The sequence below is a fragment of the Chaetura pelagica genome, unplaced genomic scaffold (assembly GCF_000747805.2).
Source record: "Chaetura pelagica isolate M959 unplaced genomic scaffold, ChaPel_1.0 scaffold90, whole genome shotgun sequence".
Lineage (NCBI taxonomy): Eukaryota > Metazoa > Chordata > Aves > Apodiformes > Apodidae > Chaetura > Chaetura pelagica.
Window position 1 is genome coordinate 16,854,567 of NW_009953496.1, and position 26,165 is coordinate 16,880,731.

The following is a 26,165-nucleotide window of genomic DNA, read 5'->3' on the forward strand; positions in this document are numbered from 1 at the left end:
GCTTTTGCAGGGATGGTCGGTGCTGTGCTCGTTTTGCAGGTGGGGGAAGCGGAAGGGATGCGGCAGCCTGGGTCGCGCTCTGTCAGCAGCTGAGTGGCAGCCTCCTCTGTGCGCTTGAACCCTGTGGCCTGAAACCGGTGCATTTCATGCCCTGTGGTATGAAGTTGCCAGCAGATGGGAAAAATAGGATCATAGAATTGTTTTGAGTGGAAAGGGGCCTTAACGATCATCTAGTTCCAGCCCACGTGCCATGGGCTGGGAGACCTCCCGGGAGACCAGGTTGTGCAAAGCCTCACCCACCCCGGCCCGGAGCCCTTCCAGGGATGGGGCAGCCGCAGTTACCTGGGCAGGTGGTGTCGCACCACCCTCACAGCAAAGAGTTTATTCCTAAGATCTGATCTAAATCTACCATCTTCCAGTTTAAAACCATTAGCCCTTGTCGTGTTACTACATGCCCTTGTAAAAAGTCCCTTGTCAGCTTAAATGTACCTAACACACACACAAGTTTTTAATAAGTAGAATACATAACCTCTAAATAATTACAGGTTCTCAGTTTTTGTGCAGTCTGCCCCTGTCAGTCTTTAGCCCTTAAATTTTGAATCAGCCATGGGTTGTGATTATTCAGTCTCTCAGAAACCAAAGTCCAAGGTTTCAGAGTAGTAAGTTGGTATTGGAAGCCTTTCCTGTGTGACCAGAGGGATATTTGCATTCAAATAATAATAGTTCACTTGTCTCTGAAATGTTACATATTTGTTTGTTATTTGAAAGGTAAATAAGGAGGCTTTTAATTCTACATGTAAAAAATTATTATGTAAATGACAGTTGCTTACTGTGCCTAAACCTTTCATACTTGTCTGAAAGTACAGAAGTGTATTTGAAGTTAGCGTCAGCTGTAGGTGTTTCAGAATAACAAGTGCTTACATGTTGATTGACAGGTGACAAACAGGTACAAAGAAGTCCTCCTTCCTATTTACAGCTAAGGTGTTTGTCCACTCTGTTATGAAGCATTTATTTCAAAATCTGACTAGGTCTACCCTGATTTCCACTCTTGAACTACAGTTGTAGGACTCACTTCATATTGACTCTCATGGAAACTCCCAAAGCCAGCTAAAGATAGAAGATCAGGATAAATGGAACAAATTAAACAGAAGTGAGCTCTTTTACTGGTAATTAGTTTTTTATTCAGCTTGAAACTCACTTCACCCTTGCATCTTGTCCAAATATGTTAACTTGTGTTATGATTTACATAGGCTTTTTAATTTAAAAGAGAAAAAATGGAAGAGGGAGTGGTAGTTCACAGATTAAGTACTTACTATTTTATCTCTTCTTTTTAATGTAGCATCCTTAATGCAGGTTTCTTGGTGTGTAATACCACACCTTAGTTGTTAGCTGCTTAAAGGATCAGTATAGTAGTTTAATGCAGCCCATTCTAAGATTGAGAGCCAAAACTCAACCTACAAATTATAACAGAAAAATTATGCACATTTTCTACAAACAGTGTGCACAGAGTAGTAACCACTTTTAACTTTTGATAAGAACCTACGTTTAAAAGAAATGCCTGTGACATAATAGTACAGAAAAGAAAATGCTATAACCCAAAGAAACAAAAAGGCAGCCAGTGTCTGTTGCCCTCTGTTTTCTTCTGTTGCATTGATAAAACTTGATTCACACAAAGAAAAAACAATAGTAGGGGATAGTAGAAGTGAACACTTAAGATGATATTAAAATAGAGGTGTTCCATCACAGTAAGCAACAGGTGACGTTAAGAGGAGATGATACGTGCAAAGCTGAAGTAAAAGATGACAAAACCAAATAAAAGCCCACAAACCCAGTGTGACGTATGTCATAGGATAAGTAAAACAGTAATTGAGACTGAAAGGTAAATAACAATTTGGAAAATATGATAAATATATAGGGAGGTAAGACGTGGTCCCTAAAATTCTTGTATCTTTTAACTGGAAGTGTCACCATTTGACTCAGGTCTGACAACAATGCTCCTGATCCCCTTTCCCCCCTCCCCAGGTAGGGAAGGAGAGAGAGAAAAAGAGAGAGACTTGGCTGGACTGAAAACTAAACTACACAGCTTTAATTAAAACACTAATGAATGATACAAGAAAATATATACAATTATACACAGATATATTCAGGTATCCCCCATTTGTTTAAGGCAAAGAAACAGCATCCTTTCAGACCTGCTTTTGTGAACACTGAATGTGTTTAACTGGAAACTTGCAGTGGAAAGTTAAGCATGTGCCTGAGTGTTTGTGATTGGGATGGTAACCTGAGAGCTACTGTGAATTGGCTGCTCTAAGGCATGTAATTAGATGCAGAAGTGTAGCATCATTAATCCCAAAAAACCAATGCAAGAATAGTAACTTGTGTGGCTTCAGAAAGGCAGGTGTAGGGCTTCGCCAGCCAACATTAAGGTATCATAATAGCCATGGGAGGGAGGAATTAAACAGCTCTTTTAGGTGTATTCATTCATTCAATCTATTGATGTTTGTTGGGTTAATTTTTTGTAACCGGATAAATGGGAGACCAACAACCTCATCCATCAGAGTACTGGAACTTGTTGCGTACTCTCTGAAGTCATTAGGATTATACAGATACTTGAATGACTTAATGAATCAAAGCCACAAGGGACTTTTTCTTAGCAATTCCACTGTCTTGCCCTATATAAAAAGTCTTCAATGTTATGTACTGTTTAGCATTCTTTGGTATGTTACACTTACCATACTTTAGGTTCTTCAAAACAGTAACACTCTATGACAGACATTTGATATGTCTGATCTTAAAATAATTTTGCTCAAATGTGAGTGGGGACTAGTAAAGTTGGTTTATATCATAAGCAGTTTTATTTATTTATTTTTTTAATGAATGAAATTCTAGTATATCTTGATATTTTTTATTTATTTATCTGTCAGAAAGTGATGTTTCTGTGTATTTTCTGCTGTTAGTCCACTGAGTGTCTAAATCGCTCTCCCTCTCATCACCCTCTGCACAAATATGTATTCTTTTTTTCTTCTTCCAGACTTGGATGTTTTTAACCAACTTTACTAAAACAAAACCTATTTCATACTAGGAAGTAATTTTATCTTGGTAGCAAATTGTTTTGAAATGTAACTAAGTTATATAATTATTAAGGACTAATTCCCTTTTTCCTTAAGATCTAAAATAATTACAGAGCTATAATTGCTGTGAAACCTTACTGAGAATTTATGTTCTAGAGAGTGGCTCTTGAAGTAACTGTAAAAGTTACTTTCTCATGCTCTAAACACTTTCACTTTTGGGTCAGACCTGTTTTTTGCCGCCAAAACTGTTTGATTTACAAAGCCTAAAAGAACTTGAGCTAAGATGGAATCAGTTTAGGTTTTCCAATAATCTTAGATTTTTGTTAAAAAATTGTAAATAATAGCCCTTTTCCTGAATATCACGCAAGAGTTTGCTATAGAAAACTGAAGAACCAGCATATAGATTACAAAAAGCAACCTAGAACATGTCAGCCCTGTAATTGAGGTATACTGGACAAAGCCAGCATGGCTATAAAGTCAAATAATATAATGCTATTTAAGTTTCCCAGTGTAATTGCAGTTTGGTAGATATCCATGAATTTTATTAAGGAGCTAAAAATATATAAAATTAATCCGTATTTGGCATTGTGACAGTGCCCTTCAACGACCTCCAGGCTTGTAAACTCGTAATAATGAAAATAAGTGAATCCAGCCTGTTGGAAAGTGGCATAGAGAGGCTGGACCTGCTTTGGGCCTCTGTTGCTTTTGGTGGAAATGCAGTTGCGTTGCTTCCCACCCATCCTTCTGGAAGTTGCATAAGTGCTACAGTAGTCTTCTGGGAAGAATGCATACAGTATACTTGAACTCTGTGTAAATAAAGTGTGTAGGAAGTCTTGAAGAGCAAAGGATGTTGATTTCATCAGCAAAGAGCCAAAGGTGACACAGAGCTGTCACTAACACAAACAGGTACAATTCAAGTGCTTTGGAGGACTTGCATTTGCTTGTGCTAATAGTAGATTTGGCCCTAAGTTTCTTTGTCATTGAGTAGCCTGTGAATTGTGAAGAGATGTTACTTCTTTTGTCTTCACTGTAGTAGGGAAGACTCATCTCTTATATTTCATACAGACAATGAACAGTTGCATGTTACTGTAGAATGTGAAAACCAAAATGACTGCAAATATGCCTGTGATGGGGACATCTGAAGGGCTGAAAGGACTTAGTAATTCAATATGAGTGCTGTCACCACACTGTGACCCTTTGCGTCTTATCCCAGTTGCTGTCAGTGATGAAATTAAGGCCTATTGTGATTGTGCACGTTTGGGATCAGACAAAGACTAAGCGTTGTATTTTTTGTTGTTGTGGTGTTTGATATTTTGTATTGAGTCGTGGTGAAGAAATAATAAAGAAATCATCACTCAGGCTGCTTCCTAAAGGATCATTTTCCATCTGAAAGGTTTTGACAATTGAATAAAATCCGTGACTGAATTAATGTGCATGGATTTTGTTCAGTGCCTGTCTCAGCTCTCTTCCCTACCCCCACTTCCTGCTGGATGGGAGTTTTTGAAAATGGTGCTTTCATTGAAGGCAGTATGAAATTCTGGTTTTCATTGTCATTATGGGACTCTGGAAGGCTTGTAAGAATCAGATGTTACTTCAATGTTCTTTAGCACAGCTATTGTGTTTCTGATGATTGTTCTAGAAAGTATGGGAGGTCTGTGTTACTGCAGTGTGCTTTTTCTGGATTGGTATTGAAGCTTGGACTTGCTGTGTCTCAACAAGCTTAAAAACTAATTAGGATTAAAGCAAATTAAAACTTTGCGGAGACACTGTGCTGCTGAACTCTTAATGCTTTCCAATGGAGTAGAGCCCAGGCTGTTTCACGTCTTGGCTTCCTAGGAAATCTGTGAGAGATCTTGGCATCTGAGCTTGGGATGGATGCTTAGTCTTCTAGCCATTGGCCATTTGCATTGAAAGTGAGGGTTACGAGGTCTGTGCCCATCTCTATTCCCAGCACAACAGCCTTGGCAGATGAGGTATTCTTTACTTACTCCCTGCTTTCCCTTCTGAAGCTGTTCAGCCATCCAACAGCTAATTTGGGAGGGCCCAAATTAGGAAAAGAGGCACCAAGAATCTAAGGCCAAGTTGCAGTGTATTCATGTTGGGGAGGTGCTTCTGGTTGCTGTTGGAGAGATGGGTTCTTATTTCTTAGGAACCTGGTTCTTTCTTCTCCACAGCGAGGGAGACATCATAATCGGGCTTCATCAAGGCAGGGTGAAGGTTCTTCTAACTGCTTTCCTTTGGTAGGTAGGAGTGACAGGTCACTCCCCTCAAGATAATGACCCATTTTCCTGGCAAATCCCATTACCAGAAGGTCGAAAGGAGGCATCACTTTTCACCCTCTCCAGTTGTGTTTGGAAAGAAAGTGCTGACATTTGCGATTTGCTGTGAGTCTGGTTTTATGAGCATGTGCTTGAGTCTCCTGAGCTCTCCTCCCAGTCTGGCAGTCCAGGGGTGGGACAGTACTGAAATGGTACAGTACCTGAGTGAGAAAGTGCAGAGCTATAGGTCTCAGCTCAGGTGGTAACTGAGCAGCCTCCAAAGGCTTGTGCTTTTCTAGGTCATTCCATGTAGCTTGTAGTAGCAACTCTTCTTAGCACCTGTTCATGTTGCTGCTTTGTGAAACTATGTTAGCTGTTGGGAGGCATTTTGAAAGGTTAAGATAATCATAACTTGTCATTTATTTGAAATGGTAGAAATAATGAAATAGAGGTCTTGGGGGAGTGGTAGAAATTTGGGGATTGGTGCTGTGCAAAGATGAAAAAGAAGTTGGAGAACTTAGTGAAGTGGATTACTTCTGTGTGGTAAGCGTTGAAAAGAAGCTTTTTATAATTAAATTTTTCTGCTGTTATACTGGCTTCGTGAGGATTCTTTACCCTGGCTCATCTCATTAGAGATTTTGGGGACCAGCTTTCTTCAGGAATAATGTTTCTTATAGTACACAACAAAGTCCTGTGTGTTATTGTAGCAGAAATTAGGTGATACCTGCTAAGCCTGAGGGATGTAACTTTCAAATTGAGATGGATGCCTAATTTTAGACTCTTGCACTTGACTGTGGTTGAGGCAGCAAAAATAAGATACAGTAGGTAAGTAAGCTTTGTGGTCTTTTCTGTTTTAGATACGGGAAAATGCATATTTGCATGTATATTACTTTTTGTTCTGTCTACTTTTGGCTACCATTCTGAGGGTGAAAATGAGTCCTTCATTTCATGACTGTGGTTTGTTGAGATACCAGCTAGAGTTCTAGTATGCTGCAGCTTTGGCACTAGGGCAATCTGGAAAGAATTTAGTATGGGGATATTCTACATTTGATACTGGTCTTCATAATCCCTCCTCTCTTGTCCAGTATATGAAAAATAAAAAAATCAAAACTGACATCTGTTAGCATTTTTAGAAATTGAATATGACCTATCAAAACCAAATTTACTGTTGTTTTGATTTCATAAACTATAATCCTTGTGTGTAAATTTGCCTACGATATGTTTTTTAATTGGCAAGTGACAATTGAATCTAATTTTTTTAGCAGCCTTGTCTAATACCATCTGCAATTTAAAACCAACATGTACGTTTATATTTTAAAATCATCTGCCTATATCTAAGACAATCATAAAATGCTAAGTATTTGTCAGGTAGGAAAACCTAAAGAGTCCAAGGGGATTTTTGAAAGCATTTATAAATTCTGATTCCAAGTATTTAGCCAGTAAGTTTTACAGTCTCATGGTTTGATTTTAAACAGTTCTATTAAAATAGATTTTTAAGTTTAATGTCTTAAGATTCAGAATATATTTAGTTCTTAATATAATTGGAAATACAAATTTTATTTATCAATATTTTTAAGTTCTTTCTTTTTATTCTTCTTTGTAGGTGTTTTATGTGGTGGTTTGTTTTTTTTCAACACCCCTATGAGTTTTATTCACTTCCTTCTTTTTGTATTTAACTGTGTTGTAGATACTGGGCCATAGAGTCTTAGTGTTTCTCCATGCCCCTTTCTTCTCCTTACATAATGCATCCAGATACCTTATGTAAGGGTGATTGTTAATTTAAGAAGTTTTTTATCCTGGTATTGTTCTAACAGAAGGTTCTATTCGTAGTTGAACACTTGAATCCAATTATTTCAAACAATTTACCTCAGACATACAGGGTATCTTTCCCCCCACCACCACTCCCCCCAGTTTTACTTGTGTTAGATAAAATAGGCTCAAATGTCAAGGATTTTGACATTGCAATTACAAGGACACATAACTTCTCAGGGGAACACTGTTATTTAAAATTCTGTCAATTTGAATTTATCCTATGAAGAAATGTGGAATAAAAAATGTATAATTATTTTATTCTTTCTTCATTTCATTTCTGTCATGCACTACTTGTCATCTTCCCTCATCTCCTCAGTGTGAGACTCGGAAATCATATGGTTTATGGTACTTAGATTTTTAAATGTAAAATTAGCTACCAATGGTTTGGTCAAATCTGTAATTGAGCACATACCTAGATGTGAAGGAAAACAGTTAATAGATTGGCTTAAACAGTTACTCTGTCTCATTTTCTAACGCTACTCACTACAGGCTTGGGGCAGAGTGTCTGGAGAGCTGCTCAGCAGAGGAGGGACCTGGGAATGTTGAGTGACAGCCAGCTGAACATGAGCCAGCAGTTTGCACCGGTGGCCAAGAGGGCCAACACCATCCTGGCCTGCATCAGGAATAGTGTGACCAGCAGAACGAGGGAGGTGATCCTGTCCCTCTACTCAGACTTGGTGAGGCTGCACCCCAAGCACTGGGTGCAGTTTTGGGCACAGCAGTATAGGAAGGACATTGATCTGCTGGAGAGGGTGCAGAGAAGGGCAACTAGGCTGATTAGGGGTCTGGAGAACAGTTCTTATGAGGAGAGGCTGAGGGAGCTGGGGCTGTTCAGCCTAGAGAAGAGGAAGCTGAGGAATAGAGGTTTCTTAATCATCCCCTCCTTTCCTGTGCATGCCAGCTCATTGCTAACTTCACACTAGTTCTGTCTGTACTTGATACAAACACTTGTTCAAGTATTACAAAGATAAAGTCAACTCCTCCTTGGAGTCCTTGTCATTTAGAAGCAAAGCTGCCATTAAAAAAAGCTCTAGCTAGAGGAACACTGCAAACTGCCACAGGGTTTCCTGCTTCTGTCTAGTGTGAGGTGCACAAAGGGTAACATTTTCACAATATGCTTATTATACCAAGAAACCATAGTTGCTCTTGTGGGGGGGATAGATGGCACACAGATATTACATATTTTCCACTACAGAAGAATCATAAAATAAACAATAGCTACATTAAATCTGGGTCACCTTTTCCTTTCTCTTAAGGAAATTACAAAAATCTGTGGGAAGAAGTCTTCAGAGGTGCCAAAGGCTCATAAGGGAGACTATTTCTCTCGTAATGGAAGAGGTGGAATACATCCTTCCATTTTTGTCCTGGAAGGCATGTTCAGGTTTTGCATAATGCTAAGGTGCCAGATGTTCAGAAAAACCCTCCTGTTGAAATCTCAGCTTATAAATAATCTCCTTTCACTTGTGCTCTATGTATTTGAAATATGTGTTGTTTTTTAAAAAAAAAGTAATTCCTGGTGATTTATGATAAAATTTATTTAGTTGCTCTGCCTTTTTACTTTCCCAAGGGGTGACTGATTCTAATTGTGCGCCACTCCATGGTCCATGCCTAGAACTGCACTGTAATCAAAAGCAAGTCATTTGCAGAAAGATCCAGTAAATCATTTAGGCACTGAAAGTAGGATCTAATCAGAATTTAGATACCAAGATCTGAAAATCATGTTCATGATAAGTCCCATGTTTTTCTGTCACCAAGACTGAAACAGCTGAGTTATACAGATGCCTTTTTGTTTTAACGTTTCTCAGAGAGCTAGTGACTCTGGGCAGGAATGAAGTAATTGTGCTTAAAGGAAAGTTCCCAACCCATATACTGGCAGGACTGGGGACCTCAGAAAAAGTTTTAGTACTTTTTTTTTTTTTTCCTATTAAAAAAAAAACAAAGCCCAAAGGAAATTAAATTAAATTATAGTACCTCTCCTTGATGTAGTGAATTACAGTACAAACTCAAGTTATAGGATGCATCGGTTCATTTCTCTCTACATGCATGTATCCCTAAGAGTTCTTTGAAAAAGTCGATTTTGCAATTTGTTTTGAGAAGAGAGAATTCCCACTCCGTAGATGTACTAACAGTAGTGAGCAGTGTTTTAGGATGGGATAGGATTTAGTATTTGCATCTGCTTTCCATGGGCTAGATTCTGGCAATTCAAAAGTGGCAGGCTCCGTATCACAGATTCTATGGATCCCTTTCTGCATGGTTGAGCTCCCCCGGAAGCCAAGATCTGCTTTTGGTTGATGTGCTATGGGTAACCACTAGAGTGGTTTGTAAAGTAGTCTGGGACTGTCTTAAGTGTAACTGAAATGGTCTTAACATATTTGGTGTTGTGGAAACTTACTTTCTCTGCAGTTAGCCTTTTGAAGTTAGTCTATTCCAGTTATTATGTGTGTTTCCCAGAGCTTCTTTGCTCTACCTCATGTTCCTTCTCTAAATAAAAATCACCACGAGTCGCTCTCTGAATGAGAAATTGTGAAATGATACACATCACTCCCTAAGCTGGTGTGAATAAAGTAATTTGTAATGTTCTGCTCTAAATCACCATCTGAGACTTTGGGGAGGACTGTAAAGAAAGGTGCACAATGCTGTAGGATTAAGTCTGTCACATCTCAGTTCTCTCTGCAGCATCTCTGGAAGTTGCAGGCAGGTGGGCATTAAAAAAAAAAACAAACAACAAACTGGTCCTTTTAAACAGATGATATTGCATGTCTATTGATAAGTGTCTCATTCCTTTTACAGGATGGTGGGGATTTTGTGGTGTTTTTCAGAATTACAGTAACCCTGTTAAGAATATGCAGAATAACAGGGAATCTTGGCATCATTTAGCCTGCTGCTGTAACTAGATGTTGTATGTGTGTACTTTTTAGTTAACTTTTCTCTGTATGAAATTCTTTAAGCTTTTGCTCTAAAATAAGTGTGGTAGTCATTTTTGCTGTTTGTTTTTCTTTAATACGCTGATAGCAGTGAAACTATCAAGATTTTTCTTCAGACTGCCTGCCCGCAGTGAAAATTACTTAATGTGTTATAAAACTCTAGAAAATTGGGCAACTAATTTCTTACAGACTAAACATTTGTAAGTCACTTTTATGCAAAAATAAAAGTAGTCAAATACACACAGAATAAAATACTCTAGAACTGTATTTTTAGTGACATAGGTATTAGCAATTTTATTGCAAATATGAATATATGTTTTGATTAGCTCAGAAGGTAACTCCATTTCCTTTAAGATTTTATTGATTCTGATTCTTACAGAAGGAACTTTACCTTAATTCAGGGGTCAAGTATCTTTAAGTCAGCCAAAAAACTGTAAAGCCTTTACATTCAGCATCAGAAACACATTTCCCTACATGTAGCCAGTGCCTTTGGATGAAGCATAACCACTCAGGTCCCTAACAGTTTGTCAATTTAGACCAAAAACTAGTATGAAAGCAAAAATGTACAGACTTCATACTTAATACTAGAAGGTATGATTCATTTCTGCATGATCCATATGTGTTCTTCATATGCATGATTCTGCATGATCCATATGTTCTTCTTACAAAAAGGAAATAAAGTAGCATTAACTGTATTTTTAAAAATTCACTGCTTTCTGGTTCAATCTAATTTATTTTTTTTAAGTTACATATAGGAATCTTCTCATTATTCCCAGAGCTCAGGCTCTTAGCAGTGGTTTTCTGAATCCCAGTAAAATACATATCTGCAGAGTGAACTTGCAGCTTCAATAAAATGGATTGCATTGCAATTTTATGGTTTGATGCTGATCCTGAGCAGCAGGCTTGACTTGTGCAATGGATTGAGCAGATAGTATCTTTAATTAAAGAGATTATGAGGTGAAGCAATAATATGATTGTTACCTAAAAAGTATGAGATCCAAAGATATTTTTAGAAACTTATGCTTAAAACTTTTTTGCAGATCTAGAGAAAAAACAACTAAAAACTAAAACATGGAAGTACCTTCTTCTATCCTATACATGTTCCTTATGCTGTAGCAAAATAAACATGTATCTGTTAAATGCAAATAAAAGTGCTTTGCTATCTTCTCTGAAGAAAATTAAACATTTGAAATTCTTACAGTAAGATATATGAAAACCTGGTACATTTGTCAGCCCCAAGTACAAGTTCTCCATTTGTATCTGGTCTTGAGCCTGTATCTTGCCCAGCAGTGTAAATAGTTTCTGTGATCTGAGGTACTTTCTGTAGAAGCTCAAAGGACTGGTTGTGTCACCAGACAGGTTTTCAGACTAAGAAAATTTAAACAACTTCCCATAAGAAGCCTTCACCAATACTGCAGAAGCCAGCTTGCGTGGTCATATACATCGACATCAGAAGCTGTATCTGTTAGTTGCTTTTGGCGGTTTGTTGATGCAAACTCCACCCTTTCACCCCAAAATTGTATTCAGACTTTGTAACAGACAAATAAGATACGTCCTAGGATACTATTTGTATTAATAAGCACTCATATTGTTGTACCCAGCTGACAATGACACTTGTCCCAAGGATCATGCAGTCTCAGTTACAAAAGTAGTCAGGAAAAGATAGCAAAGCGAAGTGCATGTTGTGAGTCCAGAGCTGGATATATGAAGTTTGCATGGTTGTTTTTAAGTGAAGTGTCGATGTCTTGAATGTTTTGTTTCTCCTGTCTTCCACTGGGAGAGAGAAGGAATGTTCTCTTGCTATTATCCTACTACTTTTATCCTTCTTTTCAGTTGCTATTGCCTGTGCTTGAAGCAGACATTTTTCCTGATCAGAATGCTCCACTTTCTCCACAAAGTGCCCCAGTGTACCTCAGTTTTGTTGAAGTAACAGTAAGGAAGTGAACATCATTCTTTACTTCACACCTGGTTTCTTTGAATGGAGAGGGGAAAGGGCTAAGAAGTCTGAGGAACTAAGAATAAGTGTAGTGATAGACATGTGATAGGACATCAGATGAAACGGACCAGAGTTTTACAAAGAACAACCATCTGTGTTGTCTTACTGCCACTGAAGCAGAAATACCAAAACTGCTTGCAGGTCACCTCCTAAACTGCTCCCATTATCACCCGCATCTAGTTATAATAGTAAGGCAGTCTCTTTGCTAGCAGCTTGATGTGGTCACCAGTTGACCTGCAAGCATGTCTTCTGATAGTGTGACTACTTCTGTGTTATTTTTGTCATGACCCTGTTTACTGAGCTTATGTAGCTAGAATGTGATTAACTGATCTATTTAATCTGCTTTGCTACATGGAGGTTTCATAAGCAAGAAATAAAACTCTCAATTGGGATTGTCCACCTTGTTGTGAAACCCTGTGCAAATTACACATTGTTCAGGTGTGGCAGCCATGCAGGACTGTTTCACATAGCTACGTGACCTACCACATTAGAGTAGCCATACTTGAAAATGTTACACTGAAGGAAGCAGAGGCTGCGGGAGAAGATGAAATTGGTGTCACCAGGTCACCCAGGAACTCCCATTTCTTGAGATTACTGAAATGGGCAGCCTGAATCACTGAATTAATAAATTCTCCCATCAGGAAAACTTGTCACCTCCTGCCAGTGAATCAGAGCTTGCTTTGACCACAAAACTCTGAGGTATGTTGTGTGCCTACTGATTGTGTGAACAGCTTTGTGTATGGCATCCAGGGAAGCTGGGGACCAGCCTTCCCACAGAAGGGAATCTGTTCTCTTCCAGTTGAGTTTATTTGAGGCCTGACTGGATTGAGTTTGACAGCACTGATGTAAACATATGTGAAAGACCCATATTGACTGTAACCTTTTTAGCTGTCATTGTGAACTGGGCTGTGAAACAACCAAAACATGGCTAAAAGCAAACATTTTGTTCCATACCCAAGTAACGTTTGCAATGTTAGACTGTAAATCTGCATTTAAAATATTTTCCTGCAAATCTCTGCTTACTTTGGCTTGCTGTGTTGCTTTTCCTTGTAACTTGTTTTCTTTGCTTGACTTCATTGTGAAGCAGCACCTATTCAAGTTAATAGACTTCTCACTTACTTCATTGTGACAGACAGGACATTTACATTCTCAGTCTTCCAAGCTGATACACAGGTAGAATATTTGTATGCTGTGGGCACTTCTTCTGCAATTCTGTCCTGGGTGGATCACTGAGGTGCTTGCCTGCACTGCAGTCCCAACATCAGTTCTGCACTAGCAGACTGAGAAGGAGCCAGTTGCTGCTGGATGGTCTCTGCAGCAGGGAGTTTTGCAGTTAGCTACAAGCAACAGCAGGGAGTCGGAGGTTTTTTGGAGACGATGGAGAAGAGTAATGTATCGTTTCCTTCTGCATCTGTAATGCACATCAGTTATCCTCGTTCACCTAAAAGCATCAAATTGCCAGAAAGTAAAGGCTTGCCCTGAGGGAAATCTTCCCCTGCTTATCTGCAAGCAGGTGAATTCTTCACACACCGTTTCAGAGGGAAAATGGCAACAATTCTGCAGGATTCAAAGCTCTTAACTGTTAGCCCTCTGTTTGAGGTCTACAAAATATCCAGAAACATAACAATAAAGCAAAAATGTTTCATTCTCAGGAGACCTGTGTGGCTGCCCATGGAGCAGGTGTCTCCTGTGGAATGCAGAAGCCTCTAGAGAATGTAGGTTGGAAGTTGCTGTTCTTACCTGGCTGTAGTAACAGTTGTATTTTAAGTTCATAGCTCTCAGTTCCTAGCTGTAAATGTCTAACACATCAATAGCTGTTTGCTGGCCCTTCATGAGCTGTATGAACCATTTCTTGAGATTACTGAAATGGGCAGTGCTGAAATGAATAAAGCTGCAGTTCAAGCTGTTGGTTTCTCTTAGACTGAGCCATCTGAGCAAACGAAATAGCATTTCCAGATTTTCTCCTTCCTTTACTTTGAAATAAAATACCCTGGGTTTTGTGTTTAAAGAGATTTGATTATAAAATGGGCAAAGGCAGATTTTTTTATTTTTATTTTTGTAGCACAGAATGGCTGTGTTTTATAATGAATAAAAATTTTGGTCTATTACATGTAAAAGCATGTGACTGTTATGCTAAAACTTAATGTTTCACATGGAAATTGCTTAGAGTAACAATGAGCAGATGTTCCTCTGGCATTAAAAAGTGAGCAAGATCCAATATTATTGAAATAAAAATAATACAAATAACTTACACAGTCATATATGCTTTTTTAAGGGAGTGATCCTTTATATTTGTTTTTACTCATGTACTAGTCACAAGTGTATGCTTTGAATTGTGGGTCTGATTACACTGAGATTCTGACTTTGTACATTAAAGTGGCAGTTTTTACAAGTTGAAGTTACATATTTTTAAACCCTGTGCAGTGCAGCTCTTGCAGTGTCAAGGACAGATTTTATCTTCTTGTTCTCATTTTCTTACATTTTAAAAAATAGCTGATAGCATTCAGGACCTTCTGGTTTAGTGGCTGTGTAAGATCTTTTCCCTTCCTCTTAAACAATCTTTGCTAGAAAATGTATAGTGAAGTCTTAACTTGAAATTAAAGAATACAGTGTTTATGGACCTGGTGTGGGACACTGCTGGAAAAGCACAACTTGGACAATTAAGGTTTAACTCAGTAAGTGAGAGTAGGAAGATTATTTTTTATTTGTGGAATTTTTGCATCTGAACTGTAAGATCAGACCTTGCATTAAACAGAGTGTGGGATCTGGAGTGTCAGCAGTAAGGTTATAAATTCTCCTGGAACTTCAATAAGATAATTACTTGCACAGCTTTTCAAAATCTTGTTTGAATTTCTGGGAAACTGGAGTATACTAGTCAACTGACTTGTTGTAAGTCATATTGAGCTAACATTTATTGTGCATGTCTTTAAAAAAAAATAATCAAGTAAGTAATGCTCTCTTTTATTTATTCTGGATGATCTCTTGTTCACATATTTACTGAATATCTCAGTTTGCCAATGTCTGGTTCTTGACTTGAAAAACAAAATTTTATCAAGAGTGTGGTTCCATTTGCAAAGAAGGAAGAGCGATTTAAGGACTGCCTGGTTTTACCACACAAAGTATTACCTGTCCAGTATCACAGGTTAACTGGGATGTGGACAGATTTTCCAGAGGTGCTAGTAAAGGCTTTCTGTAAGGATCAATACAAGACTCAACATACTAAATTGCATTCATCAAGATCTGAATATTAGTAAAGTCTTCCTGATCAAATTCCCAGATGGTCCAGACTGGGGAAATGGTGATAATAAATGGGTAAACCTTCCAAACAGCACTTAGTTTTTTGGTGAATGGAATAAATTTGGAGTGTATGTTTAACACATCTAATTTCTAGAAACAAGTACAGCCATTGGTACAGAGAGAGCAAGGAAGGAATGCTACCTAGAATATACTGGCTGGAAAAACTAAGCTTTGTTAGAAAATGAAAATATTTATTAAAGATAATTAAATGGCTGCATGAATCATTCAATTCAGAATTGAAATGGTTTAATTAAATTTTCATTTTCTATTTGAAAGAAAAGTAATTAAACTAATCAATTTTACAAACTGACTTTACTACTTCTGCTTCTTGCTTTGTAGTCATGCTGTTAGAATATTATTTCACTAGTAGGCAGTTACCCTCCACAGGAAAAAACTACAAGGTTAAAAGGTGTCTTTAACAGAAGAAAAACTAAACTAAAGTTGCTAGCTGGAAGCTGAAAACCGTTTTAAAGACACCCCACAACTTCCTGCTTTTTTTGTTCATTCTTGATCATTACAATCATGGCAAATGGTTGCAATTTTGTTCTTGATCTAATTCAGGAAAACTTAACATTTTAGATTGAAGGATGAGTGTGTGGCTGAAGCATGTTTTATTTATTAGATGTATAAAGTTAAATGGTGGTTTTGTACATGGCTATGGTTCCTCTTTACCTTTAATTATATTAATGTAGGAATCTTGTGGATGTAGGTCAGTTTGCATGGATCCACTTCTAGGGTTGAGACACAGGAACAGGATAGCTTTCCTGAGCCCTCATTAATTAATTAATATTCACTGCTTTGTTGGTAAGTCAATTGTATTGATGGATACTGACACAGTGATGGGGTGTTTTTGTGTTAATGGTGCTAAATTGCTGGTAGTATTCTTAGTAAATAGCTAATTACTGCATAGTACATTGCATCGTTGCAATGTGCTATTCATTCAATGAAAACAATAAAGTAATACTACATTTTTTTATTTTTTTAGGTAATAGTCTACGGGGATTTGCCAAAAAATAAAGAAAATGTTATATATTTATCAAATCATCAGTGTACAGGTTTGTGGTTTTTTTGTTTGTCTCAGCACTTTTATAGATTTAAAAAAATCTGCTTATGTCTTTATTGTGTCTTTCCAGCCTTGCCCTAAAGAGCAAGAACTTCCAGTTAAGAACTTCTAGTTCAGAAGCCTTTAATGATATTTATGTGTACAACATGCACTTTTAATTTCATCCGTGGCAATTAAAAACTACTTTAACTAAACATTTTGGGCTTTTGTCTTTGCAGTTGATTGGATTGTTGCAGACATGCTGGCAATTAGGCAGAATGCTCTTGGGCATGTCCGGTATGTCTTGAAAGATGGGTTAAAATGGCTGCCACTGTATGGGTGGTATTTTTCACAGGTAAGCCTGTTCACTTTTCCCTTGCTGTTTTTAGATCAAATATGCAAGATACACTTTCCTTCCCTTTATCATATGTGCTGGGAGGATGTAGGTCTGAGCTGTCACTTGTTTATTTGAACATGAAAATAGCTGATTTCACTCAGAGTTAGATGTATATATTAGTTAAGAGACAGTCATTAAACAATCTGTTTACTTTTCTAAATTAATAGTTTTTATGGATGGTGTTTATTACTACAATTAAAACTGTAGAGTCTGTTAGAAGCATTAAAGAATTTTCTAGAACTTTGTTCTTTTTAAAATTCAAAAGCCCACTTAGGAATAAGTGTAAGCAGACATTTTTTATATTTATGGAGTTTTTTATCATGTTAGAAATTGGGGGTAAATTGACATTGCTGTGGTGTACTTACTTATTTTTCAGTTGTTTGGTTTTAGCATAATACAAAAGAGGAAAATTGGACCTTCATATAATGTGGAGGAAGCAGATCCAAGCCTCCATGAAAGTGTTGGTGGTTTTGCTTTGGACTTCAGTTAAGCAAAAACACTGTAAATCCAAATCTAACAGTATTCCTGTAACTACCTTTTCCTTTCTTCTCTTCCTACGTGATGCTTCTCTTATTCCTTTTATTAGTGGGTTTGCTGTCCCAGTATCTTAAGTAAGTACGAACTGTGACACCCTGTCGTACCTCACTGAGAGTATCCATTGGGAGAAAATGGACTTTTCTGTTGACTAACGTTGTCCCCACTAATGACTGATTCTCTAAATTTTTCTTCTGCTAAAGTGATTGGTCTGCTGCCTGGAAATATTTTGCTTTGTCCTTGCCTGTAGTCATTACATTGGTAGTGATTTAAGTTTGCTTTAATTAAAATACGGACATATATTCCATCCACTATCACTAGGTGTCCAGAAATTTTTGTGATTTTTTTCAAGATTTTGGAAAATTACTATTGCTATCTGGAATATCTAGTGCTCAGTTTCCTCACTGCTTTATTGGCTGTTAAAAGAAGGTTCCTGTGGAAATGAATCTGAATGTGGCCTACATTTTTAGTCAAAACATATATATTAAATAGAATCTGTTCAGCTTTGGATTCCTTAAAACATAAAAGCTGCGACAAGATTTAGTGAGGGGTGATAATATATATCTTTTTAAATATGCTTAATTAAGTGACACAAATGAAAGGTAGCTTGCCAGCAGTGGTGGTGCGTGAGTGTTCAAATGAACAAGACGGGATGCAGCAGGACTGCACTGCAAGCTAATGGGTATTTTTATTGTTTTTATCACACCAAACAGTGCAAAAACATAAAACACTTCCTGCCCTTCCTGTTGATGTTCTGTCAGTGATGTCACTTACACTCCACTAAAAGTTTCCAGAGTCACGTAATTACGCCATGCTCATGGAATTCATATTCCCTACCTCAGGTAAACATCCTGTTTGGAAATAAATGTGATCTGGATGTCCAGGAGAGCGAAATTCAGGCACAAAGGAAGTATATTTGTAAACATAATCCATTGTTGACTGAGAGAGGGGCTTTTAAAGTACAGCGGAAAAAAAATTATAACCTTAAAAACAGTACTTCCAGAAATCTGTTTTGAAAAGCATTCGTATATTTGATCTCTTACGGAAAAGGAAATGCAATACAAATTGGGGAATTCAAGCTATATACAGTTGCATAACTAGCATTCTTCTTTGGAGGCAGCTAATAGCAAAAAAAGAAAAGAACCACCTAAATTAACCTTTTACATTCCCAGTTTGATTTATTAGGTACAGCTATTTCTTTTCATAAAACTGGTTTTATTATTTCTGGGTGGATCTGAATTATTTAATTTTTTTTTTACCATGTTTTCTCCACCAAAATGCAGCTAGCTCCTGTTCATCTTATAGCACCTGATGAGGCTGAGATGTAATTTTGATAACAAATTTTTGTATCCCAGAGTTTGCTTGACTTTTTAACATAGGAAATATGTATTTGTCTTTTCTGTTGTTCAGCATCAGCTTATGCACCCTTTTGGATGTTACTGAATTTTAGCCAAATATTTAGCTGGTGTGGCTTCTTGGCTCTCAGTAGCTTTGTAGGCCTGTGTCATAGGGGAGCTGACATACATATGTAGTTGGTTTATATGCAATGAATGGCAATCTTGCAATACACAACTTGTCTGTTCTTAAGTGACTGTCTATGTATTTACTTGGGAAGTACAAATCTATTTCTGAGCATTAAAAAGTCTGAGGTGGGGTCCCTAAGCAAACTGAACAACAGTAACTTGATTTTTCCAGCCTGACAAATTACACAGGAATAAAGTGGTTTGCTGTTTTCCCAGTTCACTGCAGTTGGTTAGTAATTCGATAAATAAGGGAAAACTTTTATTCCAGCCTTACCTCATCTATCACAGCTTGACCTAGCTGAGCTCACACAGAATGATGACTTTCCAATTACATGGAAATCTTGTATAGTAGATGCACTGTTTCACACAATAAACTGAATTTACCCTTACTGAAAGTCATTGTTGTGATGAGTGTCACTGTACAGAATAACACTTTTACTTCGCCTTAGCGGTGTCATATCTTAAAAACTTCCTTACATGTGGAGTGTGTCTCTGTTTGCTGCACAGCTGATGGAACATTTTTCTGTTCATGCCATTATCTATCCGAGACAGGTGTACTACTCGTGGGATGGGGCTGATAATAATGCTTCAGCCTGCTAAAGGCCAGCTTAAAAGTCATGTTAAATACCCCTGGCTAAGTAGCTGCATGGCCATCTCTCTACACCATGAAAAGCAGAGACCGAAAACACTTCGCATAACTGTCTCTTCTGCCCACCTCCTCCTGCCTCCTCAAACTTTATTCCTGTCCATGCCATGCAAATAAAATAATAGCCTGCACACACCTTGCCATGCCTGTTTCTATAATATACTCTACCTTTTCCTGAGATAAGACAGTTGAATGAGGTTCAACTCTTAGTACTTTTAATCTTACTGTCACCTTTCAATTAAGAGCATGTAAAACCCTAAATGGACAGAAATTATCTGAAAAATCATAAAACCAGCTGTCATGGTAGATGGAGAAGAGTATTATTATCAAGTTAAGGAATCGGTTAAAAAACCCATGAAAACAATCTACCTTTAAAAAAAAGTTTTATTTGGAAGCTACTTTAAAAAAAAAATTATTTTCAGAATTCGTTATGTCAGTCATTCATTTTGGATCATGTTTTTTACATCTGCTTGTTAACTACACTGTAGATAGAAAAAAGTGATAGAAGAGGGAAATGATGAGGCAAATTCTGTTTGTTTGTAATGCTCATTCTTTGTGTGCTATAGTCCTTTAACTGAAGATTTTGTGATCAATTGTGTGGATCAAATTATAAAATTTATCTTTTCCAGGAATGGTTTAACTTTTTATAATGGTTTTCAGTTAAAATACTTTTATAAAATTGCTTGCCTTCTAAAGACTTGGTGTAATTCGGTTGTATTAAAAGTTTGATTCCCTAATAAAGTGCATGGAAGTTTTCAAGACCTATGCTAGTTACTTTTTTGCTATTCTTAATTTTTTTATGTAGAGGTGTAATACTATTAACTCCAGTATTTGCTTTAGTCGCTATGTAAGAGCAGGCACATAAAATTGAATACATTGGCCTAAAAATAGTTATATGTGACTAACTTGAGTTGTGTGATTTTACCTTGATATAAACAAGCTAAGCTGCTTGTCAATCTTCTTGGGAATAGACAGGTCCCTGGAATTGGTTCCAATGCCATCTTCCAGTTAATTATTCAACACCTTTAAATAAGACACTTCAAGTAACCTTATGTTTTAGTCTTTTTTTAGATCTGATCTTTTATTAAACAGATTTTGTGTATCTAAGTACATGCAAATGTAGAATTAGTTTAATGTATTTTCATCTTAGGAGAAAACATCTTTTGGTCAATTTGCAGCATGAGTCATAAAGCTGACTTGTCACTTTCATCTTGTTTGTTCTTCTATCAACTATTCTACATTAAACTACTTAAATATTTAATAATTTTTAAATTTTTTTTCTCTGCTAGCATGGAGGAGTCTATGTAAAAAGAAGTGCCAAATTCAATGAAAAAGAAATGAGAGAGAAGTTGCGAGCCCAGGTGAAAGCTGATACTCCGGTAAGATTTTACTTTTCTTTCCCCCATTTTCCTCATTTGTTTGATTTTTTTTTAATGACAAAGACTTACTGGATGAATGAGGCATACCTGGTATCTACAAACTACAAGACTGGAGAAATGGATTTATTTTCTTTCTGCATTTAAACAGTTAGTTTCTGTGATTAGAACAGTACCGCTAATTAAACCTACGAAAATTTGACTAGTCCTTTATGAATCATATGAACTTCATGGTTCTGTCTGTAGAGGGCATGGAGGATCTGGATTAAGTTTTAGAACATGAGCAGTAGTACCTTCATTGAGAAATCATCTGTGTTTCAGGAGACAATACTATGACTGCTGTATGCTTGTCAGAGACTGGTATATTTGTAGAATACCAGTTGTTTGATCTCTGAAAGTCAAGAACCATTCTTACCAAATCTTAATTAGTCATCCCAATGGTCAATCATTTTTAATGGCAGTGACATCTTAGAACTGAGTAGAGGGGAAAAAAATCAACCTAAACAAAAAAAGCCAAAACCAAACAGAAAAAAAACCCCAAACCTAAACTCTTGATAATTTTCTATTTGAAGAACGATTGTTAGTGCCAAGTGACTTTTCTCATGACTCCCTGTATGGTTTGTGGCTCAGTGGTTAGAATCACTGTACTTCACTTCCATTACTTAATGTGCATTAAAATATTTTCTGCCTTTTTGGCTATACTTAAGAAAACCAACTCAGCAAGCCTTGATATAGAACAGTTATGTGCTTTCGTTTTATTTAAAATGATGTGATTAGGACTTGCCACTCCAAATACTAAGTGGCAAACCTTTTATAAGCTGGGGCTTGGGTAAAAGGAATGCATACATTGTTTTGACCTTCATAATAGTCTTGGGGTTTATTTTTCTTTCAGTTTTTGGAGACAGTGTGTTTAAGTTTGTGCATGTCTCAGTGCTGAAGAAGCAAAATGACCTTACGCTTACTGAGAGGCTTAAATGAATAAAGAGTCCCTGCTTAAGGCAGTGCTCAAACTTATTTTGTCTTGAACTAAGTTTCAGTATGAACAGGGTTAGTTTTTTTAGTTAAGATAAGAAAGGAGATCTATTTTCGGTTTTTAGCATATAAATTACAAAGGCCAGAAATATATGACAGCAACTAAGCTTCTGCTGTCCAATGTCTAATCTAATGATGTCCACATGGAGAAGATAATCATATTCAGTAGTGGTAATTTGTGCCTACATTACCAGAGAGGATCCTGGGGATGTGAAGAGGTTGAATTGCATCAGGTTATTTTCTTTATGTTATTTGCAAAGATTCTACTTTCTATAAAATTTGCACTGTAATGGAATAAGCAAAGTCAAATGGCAGGATGTATGAAACGTGTCTGTAGTCAGCCTCCTAAACAGTTGCTCCCCCTGCAGAACGTTGGTCTAAGTTTGCTTTAGTTAAGCTGGATGAAGTATCCTAGCAGGGTGTTTTCCTGCACAGGCCCATGGATTTCCTGCTAGACAATGAGGTACTTCTGGTTGAGTCTGGCTTTCTGGCTTCCCTCGGCATCCCCTAAAATGGAGGGGGTTGTTGTAATAATAAGGTTTGATTGTGATGAGAGTCTTGATTTGAGTTGTACAGTAAATGAGTCTGCTTTATGGAAACATGGAATTTTAAAAATGCAATCTTAAGAAGATATGCCTAGAAACTCATCCAATTCTGCATGTCTTTGGAACCTTTCAAATGATGTTCAGTGTTTCAGCAGTGCTATAAATTGACTGGACAGGCTCATGTGTGATTTTAGCCCAATTGCAATGTACAGGGAGGTTTAAGCATAAAGCTTTTCTTTAAAGCTACATCTGCTGAGGGTTCTGCTTTCTAGGGTGGGTGTCTGCATGTGATTAATAAATGCAGAAGGCTTTTTTTTTTTTTTTTCTGGACTCATCTTCCTCTTTTCTTAGTTGTATGTGGATTGAAAAAACGTATACCTAACCTATCTAAGCTATTGCCAAATGAATTTTTGGGACCACTTAGATTTATTTGGTTTTTGGTATAATTTGGCTGTCTAGAAGTTCAGTGGGCTTCTGTGATACCATAGCCTAGGGTAGCAGTATAGAAGAGAAATAAGTGCAACTGCTACAGAAATGCGTTCTGTTTTAAATCTGTTTCAGTCAAACCATATAGGGAATGACAGGTTTTGGAAAACTGAAGCTGTCAAAAGCCTATTTACTGAGACATACATTTGCATCTGCTGGGGTAAAAGACACAGGCCATTGAGTTGTCATTTGAAGGAAGACTACATTTTCTGTAATCTACTTTATCTGAGAACTTAAATGTAGATGCTGTACATGCCCTTTAACCTGCAATTGCTACTGGGAGAAGAAAATTGTAACCTCTGTGCTTGCTGCATTACTTATGAAGAAACTTTGCAGTTCTGTAACTTAGCATGACATTCACAAGCAGCCATAATGCTTTTAAAAAAAAGTAAAGCATGTACGCACCAAACTCATCAGCTTCATGAGAAAATAAGTTGCTACTCTTGAAATTTTATTAATCTTTACACACTGGATGGTCCAGCTCAGAGTGGACTTTTCCTTAATTTGTTGAGCAGATGTTGTTGCTTGGTCATTCTGCACAGAGTTGGTGGAGATCTTTCTTTAATGTATTGTTAGAGAAAAGCTTATTTTTCAGCTGCTAAGGAAAGAATTATATGCCAATAGAGAGGAGATGGATAGGAATCCATGTTAAGGGTCACTTCGCTATTTACAATTTCTCTTCATATACAGTTTAAACAAAAGAATCCAAATGATTAATGTTCAGTCTGTCTGGAGCCATCCCTGTTCCCATTAAGAAACTGAAGACGTGTAGGAAGGCAGAACCAGTCTTCTGTTCTCATTAGAGTAGCAAGGCTGTTAGTCGTTTTACTGCCTCATGTCATGTGGTGGTTCTTTTTCTTGTTTGTTTAATGAAAAGTAAATTGGTGGTGGAACATGAACAGGAAAAATAAGACTGCCTCTTCACTTCTTATGTTTAGTGTAGAACTGGATTAGTGATGTGGTATGCTTAATTTTGTGTAGGGATAGTAGACTGCATGATGCTCCTTGCTCACCTTGTCTTATGACTTTCACCTACCTGCCTCAAACAGCCCCTTTCCCTGCCCTGCTTGTTGCAGTTGGTCTATCTGTCTTCCCGGGTGCAGCACAGCAGTATTAGACACATACAACTGATGCTAGCCTGAAATGCTGTTTCTCTTCTGTTTTCTTAGTGGAGATCTTGAAATAATAAATATTCTTATTTATTTCTGGAAATTAGTTTGCTTCTCAAACTGTCATTAAATCATACACTCAAATGGTTCGTCATTGGGCCTCTTGTTGACAAAACTCTCATGAAATTATATTATTCTGTTTTAAAAATCCATAAAATCTGGGTCATTGTTAACGAATTGCAATCTTGGGTCTTGTGAGAGCAGAGGCTATCACAGGATTTCAAGGACACTTTTGTGTGAATGTTGATTTTAATGTAAGCCGTAACAAGATAAAGGCGTTTCTCAGTGTAACAATATATGTAGCCGGCACTTGGTTTGCTCTGTCTGCTTGTGTTAGGAAGAAAGTTAACTCCTGTGAACAGCAAACTGTTCAGTTTAATAACTGAAAATGTAACTTACATTTCTTTCTATCATGCATCAAGAATAGAAAATCTGCATTCTGAGATGTGGGGGTTTAACCCTGTACATCCAACATTTAGCTGGTTACTGTGTGTTTTGTTTTTGTCATTCATTCAGTCACTGAATAAATCTGTCATGTGAAGCGGTGCCAATCAAACAGTAGATGGAGGCAGCAAATACATGAATAAAACTGGTATAACACTTACTGTAGTTATTTTGTCATATAGTTAATAATTTACAAAATCCCTGACAACTTCTTTGTAAATCCCAGTTGTCCTTTCCTGCTTTCCTCACGTCACCTTTTGTATTTTGTTCCAAATTATACCAGGTATGCTTTCTCATACTGTCTCATTTTCTAGTTATTGATCTGAGCACTGATGTTTCTTATGCAGTTCACCAGAAGCATATCATTTAGGCAGTGGTCTAAATGGATGCGGATGTGAATCTGTCTAATTTTCAGGATGTGATAATGAAAATAATAGTAAAGCTAAGCAAATGCATTGCTTAATATGATTTTGAACTTTGAAAATAAAAATATCTAATTGCACCCACGCAGGAACATCACAGTAAATGCAAGATATTTTTAGCCAGTAGTTCCCACATCCTGACACCCAGTGTTCTTCTAGTTACAGCTACTGTCTCTGGGACACTATCCAGAGCCCTGTCCTCAATCAGGTTTTATCATGTCTTCTTGCTCTATGTTTATGTTTATGGTATCTGGACTAGCTTTGTTCTGTACTCAAGGGACTCGTGTTGCCTTGTGCCCCTTTCCACTGCTCCACCTGTACCTGCTTCTTTTCTGATACTCTGATTTACCTCAAGGACTTTCTCCTCTGCCCTACTCTCCCCTCCGTAAGCATGGCCCCTCTCAGTGCTCTTGCTATTTCTTTTTGCCTGGGAGACATTGACAGCACTGAGGAGATGAGCAGAGTTGATACTTGGGTGAAAACAGTTAATCATCCATTCATTTCATTTGTGGATTGTGACAAGTCCACTGACATTACGCTGGGGACTCTGCAGGTAGTCCCTGCCTGTTTTCTGGCTCCAGCAACAGTCAATAGGATTCTACTAAATGAATCCTGATCCGCTCCTTGAAGCTTTAAAATTGATGAGAGACAGCAGGTATATTGTCACCCACCCATTACACAGAAACAGGCAAGAAAATACCACATATCTAAAAATAGGGACATACTCTGGTTTGATTAAAGTTGGTGTATCAGTGAATCAGGGACTGTGGTAACATGGAATTTTCTATGTCATTTTGAAGCCCTGTATTTTGCAGTCACTGTGATGAAGTGTGTAGCTAATTGCCCTAAAGGAAAAATGCTGTATGAAAAAATTCTTCAGCTGCACCTAGTGTTCGAAGCAATTAAAACAATTCTTAATCCAAGTTCAGGGGAGCTTATTCAGTTATTAACATCTTAGAGATTTGTATTTCTTATAATCTTTGGAAAACGTGCTTAAGGATTTAGCTTCTACTGCCTGTGGTGGGAGAAGAGAAAAGCCAGTCATACAAGTTGATTTGGTAGGCTGAATTGCAGTGTCAGAACTTCTTTGTCTTGTACAGGACTGTACATGAGTAGAAGTAGGACATCTATTTACATTCATTAATTTCACTTGGGTAGAGTAGTCGAGCTCCGTACTAAGTTCATACATGC

At 37.4% G+C, this 26,165-nt stretch overlaps 1 protein-coding gene across 1 annotated transcript in view; it reads left to right on the forward strand.

Moving 5' to 3' along the window:
* Positions 1 to 13,438: 13,438 nt before the first annotated feature.
* Positions 13,439 to 26,165, forward strand: part of AGPAT5 (1-acylglycerol-3-phosphate O-acyltransferase 5) — a 38,822-nt gene continuing 26,095 nt past the window's right edge. Inside the window, exons 1-4 of the mRNA XM_009999263.1 lie at positions 13,439 to 13,453; positions 16,344 to 16,413; positions 16,640 to 16,755; positions 20,790 to 20,879. Of these exons, the coding sequence (XP_009997565.1) occupies positions 13,439 to 13,453; positions 16,344 to 16,413; positions 16,640 to 16,755; positions 20,790 to 20,879 (291 nt within the window). The remainder of the gene's footprint in view (positions 13,454 to 16,343; positions 16,414 to 16,639; positions 16,756 to 20,789; positions 20,880 to 26,165) is intronic.